Here is a 10,172-nt window from a genome sequence, read left to right on the forward strand (position 1 = left end):
TATTATTTTAAAAGCTATTTTCTATTAACATGTTCATTTTCTTTAATCTCAGAATTGACTACCCAAAATAATTTATGTAGTATTCTCATCCAATTTTTATTTCTCTATTAAGCTGATTAACAAATAATTGACAAAGATATATAAGTATCTATTATCTATAGGTATTCTAGTATTTTGGTGCAATTTTTCTTACTCTTTATTAAATTAATTTTCATATTAATACAATTTTATAGCTTTGATAAGTTTGTTTATAAAAAGTTTAGATTAATATCGTTTTAAGCACTTATTATATTAAAATTTGGAATTCCCAAACAGAAACACTTCTTGGATTGTTGAAAACACAAATATTATTTGTTAGTATTTGCAATAAAGAACATTATAGTAACATTTGAATCCTGATAAGTAGACAGAGGAAATAATTGATTATTAATTTTAATTACTTATCCTTACATGGACTATATAAAATATTTCTATTGTTTATGCCAGAAAATATTTATCTAATTAACATACTGTACCCGTAATACTTACTCTTAGTAATATTCTAATGAATTTGTCTTTTCGGAAAACGCCAGAAAACTTATTTGGTTTTCTATCAGAAGTGAATATTCTTTTTTAATGGCAGAACAGGCTAGGCTTAAATATAAAATACCAAACAAAAATCAGTGCTAAAAAGTCTATGAGAATTGACTAAATATAGAAAATACACTTTACAAAGCATGTTTTTTTAAACTTTAGTTTTTTGATATTTGCAGTTCAATGACAGAGTTAAACTGTGCTTTTCTAGCACAAACACATGCACAGAAAGTTTTCTGAAATATTTTCTTTATCTGCCTGTTATATATTTCATTTTCAATAAGAGTTGTTTTTTATTGTCCTTTGGTTGATGGTATATATAAAACATGACAGTTGTTTTCTTCTTGCCTTTATTCTGAGCATCGTTGCTTCATTTAGTGTAGATATATTACTCCTATTGAGAATCTAAGATAATTTGATTCATGCAATATGTTCTTCTAAATATTAAATCAGACAAATGGAAGTTTTTGTTTATAAGGTACCTTTGTCAAAATAATAAGGGGAATAAGTTTGCCCTTACTGAAAAAGTGCCTCTTCCCACTGCTGAGCTGCGCATTCTTCCCATGCCTAGTCCACAAACTGGAAAGCATTTGAGGCTTAGAGGAAGAACTCTACTTCAGTTTCTTAAATTTCAGATTTATTTATTTATTTATTTATTATTCTTTGTATTTTAGGGAAGGGTCTACAAAGTTTTCAGGGTCTCACTACTGGATCAGACTCGTAGTGATCCACTTGTTTACAGCCTCCCAAGAGCTGGGATTATAGGTGTGCACCACCACACCCAGTCTCAACTGCCATCTCAGTGTGCCCCAGGGATGGAACCCTCGGCCCCTGTGCTTGCTTGTAGGCGTTTTAATCTGCCAAGCTATTTGGCTGGCCCTACTTAAACTTCCATTTTAAAGCAACTCTTCAGTTGTTTATCATAAAGTAACATTTTAAATGCTTAGCTTTAATATAATTCCTCCTATCATTCTTTGTCCTTTTTCTTTCATTTGTTTTGTTTGCCTTGCCCGGCCCTGTACTGCTTTGCTTTACTTTGCTTTGCTTTGCTTTGCTTTGCTTTGCTTTGCTTTGCTTTGCTTTGCTTTGCTTTGCTTTGCTTTGCTTTGCTTTGCTGGGACTGTGCCCCGGGCCTGAGCCACCTCCCCAACGTCATTTTAGTTTTGAACCAGCTCTGGGGCAGCTGCCTAGGTGAGTTCAATACTATGAACCCCTTGCCTCGGACCTGCAGAGTCCTGGGCTTGCCCTGCCCCAGCAGCGCAGGAAGCCACTCTTACTTCTCCTTTCCCAGCAGGCATAGCTTCCCACGACCACAGAATCGTTATTTCAGGGACAGCTACTATGACTGCTGTCACTGCAGAAGACACATTTCCTCTTTCCGCCAGCCTCAGAAAACAGCCATTACTCCTAGGGGTCAACACGCTAAACGTTGCTCCAGTTGGGACAGTCTTTCTGGTCATTGGTTATAGGAATATTGTAAAGTAATTGCAACATTCCAAACTTATTTTTTTTTTTTAAAGATTCTGACTTTTTTTTTGTTTTAAATATTTATTTATTTTTATTTATTACATTTATTTATTGTGTGTGTGTGTGGCCAGCTCAGCCCACCAGGGGGCGGGTCTGGCTGGCATGTGGTGCTGGGGATCGAACCGCGGTCCCTGTGCCTTGCCAAGCTTGTTTCAAGTAGGTGCTTTAGACCACTGAGCCATCTCTCCAGCCCCCATAAGGGTTTTTTTTTTTTTTTTTTTTGCCTTCCTTGAATGCCTTCAGGGCACTTTTGGCCAGCAGGAGAGTGGTGAGGTTCGAACTCCAGGAACCTGAGGCTGACAGCTTTGTGGAAGCATCAACTTAAAGACTGAGCTAGGGCCAGGCCCCATCAACATTCCAAACTTATACTCTAAACGATTTTCCAAATCTGTTTTCCACCTCCTTCACTTGAGACTATGGACACTTCCACACAATGCACGCTGGACATCTACACTGATGAGGAGCCATGGTGTGAGGTCTCTGGATAGAGCCATCAGGATGTTGTCTTCACTGATAGCTGTTCACAAAAGGACACAGCAATTTGTTTAATTGTCTCTAATTTCACTGTCGACTGTTGTAATACGGCCTCTGCTCACCCTCTACTTATTTCAACTCTGAAGACTGTTGTAGGTCCTTAAAGGAACATTTAGCATTGTAATCAGTTACTTTTAACTAACTCATAAACTTTAATGATGGTATGCTAGATGCTAGGAAAAATAAGACAAATAGATCAACTATCTGTCTTCCGGTCCCTGGCCTGTAAGACCATGGTAGAATGAGGTGCTGTTTTTAGCCAGCTAGCTATTATGATTCTACACATTTTCAATATATACTTTGTTTAAAACTGAAGCAGTATGACACACCACTACAAATGCTGAAGTGGATAGAGTAGTATTTTAGTTTCTCCAGAGAGTGAAAATGACCTTGGAGCAAACACTACTCCCTAAAACCTAGGCTGAAATTTCCTCAACAAATGTAAGTAATTCTCCAGAATATAGTAAGTAGCAGTCACATGGAGATACTGGGAGATGTGGGGTGGAACAAGCAAAGGCAAGTGGACAAAAACAAAGACCCAGATACTCAACCTCAAAATATAGCATGATTAACTAGCGCATCTCTATCCTGACATCCTGACAAATCTACTTCTGCTTTAGCACTTCTGATCTCCAGGAAAATTACTAGTATTCCCATCATGGAAATCCATCTAAGCCTGACAGCACCTAAGGCAGCCCCTTTAGGGTATACAAAACAAATCACATCTTATACCTGTTCAATATCTCCTCTCTTGTGAACACCCTAAAATTCATCTGTTATATTTGTGTGTATTTTCTATAGAAATTAAGAAAATCTAATATTCTTTCACTATCAGCAAAATCTTGGCCTAGAAATGGTATTCAATATATTTTTGACTTGATTTTTATAACTTTTTATGATATGTTAGAATTTATAGTTAACGAAGAGCTACAAGTCAAATGTGGTGACATCCGCCTGTAGTCCCCACAAGGGACAAAACTGAGGGAGAAGTTTCACAAGTTTCAGCCTTACTTAGGCAAATTATTGGCTTAGTGAGAATTTAAAATGTTTTTATTTTCAAGATAAAGAAAATATGAAGTAAAAAAGGAAGGTAAAGGATATTTATTCAAAGTCTATTAAATATCTTTAGCTTGATTTATATTGCCCCTTTAAAGGGATGAACTTTCTAGCTTATGATCAAATCCACAGAGGAACTGATTCTCTATTTTATAAACTCAGCTCAAATTTTGAATAATTTCTCCATGGTCATTCTATAAATAAATGTTGAAATTTGAACATGATCTCCATTTGGGCTTTCATGTATTTTGTTTCTGAGTTTGCTTCAAAAACAAGAGAACGGATGGTACCCTAAAAAAAAAATGGAGCTCCTTATGCTGTTGGTGGGAAAGTGGAGACAACTTCAATCAAAACTCTTCACTATCTGAAAGATCAAATAAGACAATGCAGGAGACAGAGCTTCCTGTCCTCTACTCTTACCTACAGTGTGTGACCCATTTTAATTCATTCAGTTCCATTTTGGTAAATAGTCCTAGGAACTCCAGACTATCATTGGAAATTTTCTCGGTTGTACAAGGTGTCAGGATCGCAAGCCTACCATATGCTGGCAGGTAGCGCCATCTCCTAAATCTCCACCTTGTCGTGTACAGATTGTGACTAATGAGAGTGACGCTTCTCTGACTCAGCTCCTTGGGGGGTTTGAGATCAGGATCCGGAGCATCCACTGAAGTCTCACAATTAATACTGCTATTATTAATGATAACTAATAAAAGTGAACGTACAGAATGTGCCCTGCCTTTGGACAGGCTTATAATATTTTTTAAGAAATTTAAAATTATTCTAATTCTATAGAAGTAGAGCTGGGAAACCAGGTCAACACCTAACGAAGTTGTTTTAATAGTCTCGCTGCTTCTCCACAACTCCTAGCACGCGTACACCACGCTGCGGTTCTGAACGTCATGCGGAATCTGAAGCTTATGAGATCGCCTTCATTGTCAAGAACGATGCGCAGACTACGACTACTTTTCTTTGAACGTGATTAATACTAATGAGGGTAGACTCGGCTGCACGTTCGCTGTAATTTCAGGCAATGCTGAGATGATTTTAAGTGCAGATTGCGTTGCTGCGGAGGGAAAGGAGGGAGGAAGTGTGCTACTTACAGTGGATTTCTAGCACCTGCATGGCTACCTGAGGGGTGGCATTGAGCGACTCGTGGTCCACCCTGCAGATGACCGCCACGCCGTCGTCGCTCCGGTCCACTCGGAAGTCCAGGGTGCTGCTGACGGTGAAGGTCTTCCGGTTGGCATCCTCTTCTTTCAAATACTTTACGTCTGAAAATAAAGTGGGACTCTTCAAATTCTATGACACCTCTGAAAACATTGCATCCACAAAACATCAGAGTATCTTCCCCCGTCACTTAAAAAAAAAAAAAAAAAAAAAAAATTGTTCCTTTGACATTTAATTCATTGCAATTTGAACAAAACTATGCAATCACTTCAAAAATAAAATTAAAAGGTTAAATAAAGTAAAACAAAATCACAATGCATATATATTAATTTCTTTGGTCTCAGACTTCAGTTATGATTAAAGGCAAATAATAAATTAATTCCACTTGAAAAAATGCAGACCAATTTAAAAGGTAGTGCCGTTTTTCTGTTAGATTTCAATTTTGTTAAAAGATAAGCTTGCCTCTCTGATCCACAAGCACAATTCCAGGAAGAATAAAATTTTTAAGTATGTGGTTATATACTAAAGAAAATAGATGTACTTGTGCTTTGGATTTAACTTGAATAATGGGAGCTAACAAAATTGGTAAAGTATACTTAAGTAAGAAAGAGGTCTTATTTGGTAAAATTAAGAGAGAGAGAGAGAGAGAGAGAGAGAGAGAGAGAGAGAGAGAGAGAGATCATCTAAATATTCTGAATATTTAGATAAATATTTGCAGTGAAATTTTCAAGGAGATTAATACTCAGTTGGCTGAGAAATCCATTTCAGCACAATGAAAATACTTTCCTCAAGATACAAATTCACTCATTGATCTTAAACTTACTGTGCATAAGCCAGATTTATTATTAAATGATGCACTTAGGGATTCTTTATTCTTTTTAAAAAAGAAAAAGTTTAATAAGATTCCATTTAATTCACAATTTCTCAGGTCTGAAGAGGCTGATAACAAGAGGGCAATTTTAACAGATTAGAAATCCGAACGGCAGGCTGAGGTTCAGCTAGCATTGTAACAAGATCTCAAATGGGGCTGAAAGGAAAATGTGTTCATTTTCAGGAGATTTTGCTTTCTTATCATGATCCAATATCAAATAAACAACAACTATTTTTTTTTTCTGGAAATGAGTAGGTATAAATGTGCTTCATTGAGTTTTGCTTGTTTCCAGAGAAATATAACTTTTTATTGATTAATTATAAAACCAATAGTAAGATAAATCTCAGGAAAATATTAAACTAGATAAATGTTATGTATTTTGTTCCTGAAAATGTTTATGATTATGTTCATATGTTATGAAAAATATCCAATTAAGTACTGTTCTTAAATAAATTTAGTGTAAGACAATCTTAACATTTGGAAAGGGACATATATGGAGCATAATAATTCAGTCCTTTTTATCATCAGTTAATCACATGGAACCTGAAATTCTATGCAAAATACTTTTAAATAAATAACTCTTACCTATTTTTATTGCAATGACTGAGATTTTGGCATTTGAAAATAAGGTACAATTTCATTTTCAATTAAGAAAAATATCAGAAAAGTATTGAATGGACTCTGTTTTTACTTCTTTCATCTGTTTATTTATTTCATGCATTTGGTCTTTGTAGGGTCTCACTATGCAGCTGACTCATAGTGATCCTCCTGTTTCAACCTAGTCCTGGCACAGGGATTACAAGTGTGTACCACCACAGTAGCCCGCTCAGCATGCCTGGGGGCGGGGCCGGCACGGCAAGTGGTGCCTGGGATTGAACTACAGTCCCTGCATTTGCCTAAGCAGTACTTAGTCTGCTGAGCTATCTCACTGGCCCTCTTTTTTTTTTTTTTTTTAAGAGAGCATTTCACTATGTATTTCGAGTTGGCCTTGAAGTCACATGCCCCTTCTCCCCTGTCTCTTGAATGCTGGGGTTACAGGAAAGCACCACCAGGCCTGGTTTGGGAATGAACTCCTGTAAGTCAAATTATTCTAGAATAACTTGGATGTATTTCTAGTACTCACTAATGTTAAAAATAACATCTCAAAGATTTATACAGAAATCTTGCCTCATTTTTGTTTAAGGGGAGTTGTTTATGTAGCTAACATTTTTGGAAGTTTTAGTCCATAATGAGCTGGCTGCAGGCTGGCTGGAGTGGAAGAAAGTCATCGTAGAGGAGACAGAGTTCATGGCAAGCAGAAAGTGACAAAGCCTGCGAGAGAACTCTTGTCCTAGTTTTATATTTTATTTTCTTCCATATAAATTTATTCAGATTGTTTACTGGTTCCTTGCCAGAGTAAAAAAAAGAAAAGTTTAGCTACTTGACAAACCACATTCATAATTATTTCATGCAAAATATAAAAATGATTTCAAAATATTGCTGGTGACTTTTTACTTTTAATGAAAGCTATATCAAACAACTTCATGTTTTTCTTTTACTGTTTTCTTTACAAAGTATCATTAATGTAATATTAATTGGAGAAATAAAATTTGATAGTAATTGTATATAACATAAAAGTTTGACGAGTGTCATTCAAATAAAATAATTTATTTCCTTTAATAGGATTATTTGACAGCTCATAAGAGCCATAAAATGAATGGAAAGGATCATAGAGATGACTCATTCATAATCTTTTTTCATATTTGATGCTGACTTCTTTCCCCAAACACAAAATAGTATTTAAAATGTGTCTCTATTTTTTAATTTCTATTTTTTACAACTTTTTCACAGTTTTAGAGCAGATGGAATTTTTCTTTATTAAGCGTAGTTCATTTGCTGACTCCACGTGTGTTCTTGTTTCATGTTCCATGCTGGTGAGAGAGTTTCTGTTCCCTCCTCCCTTGGCGGGTCAGTTACGTACTGTTGCAATCTAGTGCAGCCTGTCTCACAATGAATGTGTGTTCCTGTCACCTTCTGTTCCTCTTCTAATAGAGTTTCATTGCCTAGGAAGTAGTGTATGGAGGGGAGTCTTTGCTGAGCACACAGACCACAGTGTGAGGCTCAAGGATGTGTTACATATATTGGTCCCAGAAATGCAACTAAAAGTGGACAGGTCCAGGTGACAACTGGCCTGCCTTTCCTTCTTTTTTATTGTTTTCTGAAAAATATTTATTCGTTTACTTATTTGCTGCAGGGTCTCCCTATGCAGCTCTGACTCACAGTGATCCTCCTGTCTCCCCCTCCCAAGTTCTGGGATTACAGGTGCTCCACCACACCCAGTTTCAGTGGCCGACACGGCATGTGGTACCAGGAATCGAACTCGGTCCTTGTGCTTACCAGGCAGGTGCTTACCCTGCCGGTCTATCTCCTCAGCCCTCCCACTTTTTTAATTCTCATCCTTCTCTTATTTTCTGTGCTTTCAAAAATAAACTCTTAGCACACATTATACAATGTACAGGGACAATGGCTCACCAAATTGGACACAAGAAATAAACAAGAATTTGCAGATGTTCTTTCCCCCAAACTTCTCACAAACAATCCTTCATCGTCTCTTAGCAAGTCTTTCAGACATTTCCGTACTTATCTGGTGGCTGACTGGGAACTGACAGAGCGGAGATACAGGAGGGACTTCAGGAAACATGCAAATGCTGTATGGCGAACGAAGCTGCGAGCTAACCTGGTTTACTTCTCTGTCAAAATATTACTCTTAAGATTAGTTTATTTAAATATATGTAAATGTTGCCTCAAGAACAAGAACCGTAAGAATATTCTAAGAACAATTGAACGGGGAGCGTGTAGAGCGGTAGGGAGGAAGCAATTGTGTCTGCATGCTGAGACTTAAACCTGATGACGCTCAGCATAGCCTGTCTCCTTACGCTATTGTGTTTGCTTTTCAAATGTTAGAAATGTTCTATAATATTTTAAAAATTAGTTTAAAAGAGAACATGTTATGCATCTCAAAGAATTATTTTCACTCTAACATTTTTGTTGCAGTATCAAGGCTAAACATTTTTGAGTCTTATAACATTTCTCTTTACAAGGTGCAGAATGCAGAATAACAATCCCCTCATAATTAGAATTTTGGACCTTCTGTCTAACAAGTGTTGAGTTGGAAAAGAATGACTGATGTAAGCATAAGGGTGCTGATGTTCCCCAAAATAAACGCATTTATTTGTTTATTATGTTCTTTTATTTTATGCCATACTAGGTATCGAACTTGGGACCCTATGCTTGCCAGGCAGGTGCCTATGCCACTAAGCTATCTCCCCAGCCCTTTTTTTTTGAGTAGTACAAAACAGTAATAAAAAATGTTTTAGAAATAACACAAAATTTCACTAAACAAAGTAAGAGGAATTCAACAATAGTTGTGTATTGCACAATGTTATCTTCAAATCAGTTGTTTAGGTTACAAGAGATTTTTCTTAAAAAGTTCTAAGAAATTAAAAAGGAAAAAATAAGTAGAAAAAGGAAAAAAAATAAGCATTAATTGCTCCATGTAAAGAATGAGCAGTACAATTATCCAAATTAGTCATCTGGTTTTTACATTCAAATCTTTTCGTAAGACATCAGATCTCAGGGAACATTTTTATATGTATCTCTCCTAGTTTTCTATTATTGGGCCATCCTCCTTTATAGCTACCTTTACCCTGGAGTCTTAGAAAGAAAATTATCTAAGGGAAGTTCCTAGAGAAGTTGTCTTGTTTCCACAGAGGTCTGAACACACCCTGCGCAGTATGTTCAGAAGTATTTTGAATCATTTATTCTCTTCCTCTTGTGATTTTTATTCCTCTCAGACAGACGTCAAAAGAAGGCACTTCTACTTGCATAACGAGAACCCTTTCCCTGGAACCTGAAGTGTGCTGCTGCATGAGCCTGGCCCCATACGAGCCAGCTTCTTTCCAGTGCACTGCGGGGCTCAGAGGTCACACTAGGAGCAAGGAAGGACGTAGACACAGCCTCTCTTCCCTCAAAGTGCCAGCCTTCTCTCCTTGGGTAGACACCACTAAGGCATTCTCTGGCCCTATGCAAAGCAGCAGAATTTCAATATGAACCTCAAGTAGTGAAGGTTATTTGGCAAATGAACTTTGTTATTTATTGTCAGGGTTAATCGTAGTTTATGACGGATGAGATGATCTTTTCAGTGGGAAAAATCATGGAGCTTATTCTCAATAGGCATCACTGTTACTATAGTCTGGCTCAGAAATGTTTCCCCAACGGCTACATAGTAAATGATCAGGTACCAGCTTCATGAAGTTATTAGGAAGTGATGGAAGCATTAGGAGGTGTTATGTACCTGGAGGAAGTTGGTCACTGTGTGTAGGGAGGGATGCCATTGGAACCCTGAACTCCATCTGCCTCTCTGGCTCTTGGTCTTCTGTCTCTGTATCTCTCTGTCTCTGTCCCT

General features: G+C 37.0%; 1 protein-coding gene across 1 annotated transcript in view; it reads right to left on the reverse strand.

The window, feature by feature from the left end:
• Cadm2 (cell adhesion molecule 2) overlaps positions 1-10,172 on the reverse strand; it is a 241,885-nt gene that overhangs the window by 118,204 nt on the left and 113,509 nt on the right. Inside the window, exon 4 of the mRNA XM_023719232.1 lies at positions 4,791-4,961. Coding sequence (XP_023575000.1) covers positions 4,791-4,961 — 171 coding nt within the window. The remainder of the gene's footprint in view (positions 1-4,790; positions 4,962-10,172) is intronic.

Source organism: Octodon degus, unplaced genomic scaffold (genome assembly GCF_000260255.1).
Source record: "Octodon degus isolate 3935 unplaced genomic scaffold, OctDeg1.0 scaffold00066, whole genome shotgun sequence".
In the NCBI taxonomy this organism is placed as follows: domain Eukaryota; kingdom Metazoa; phylum Chordata; class Mammalia; order Rodentia; family Octodontidae; genus Octodon; species Octodon degus.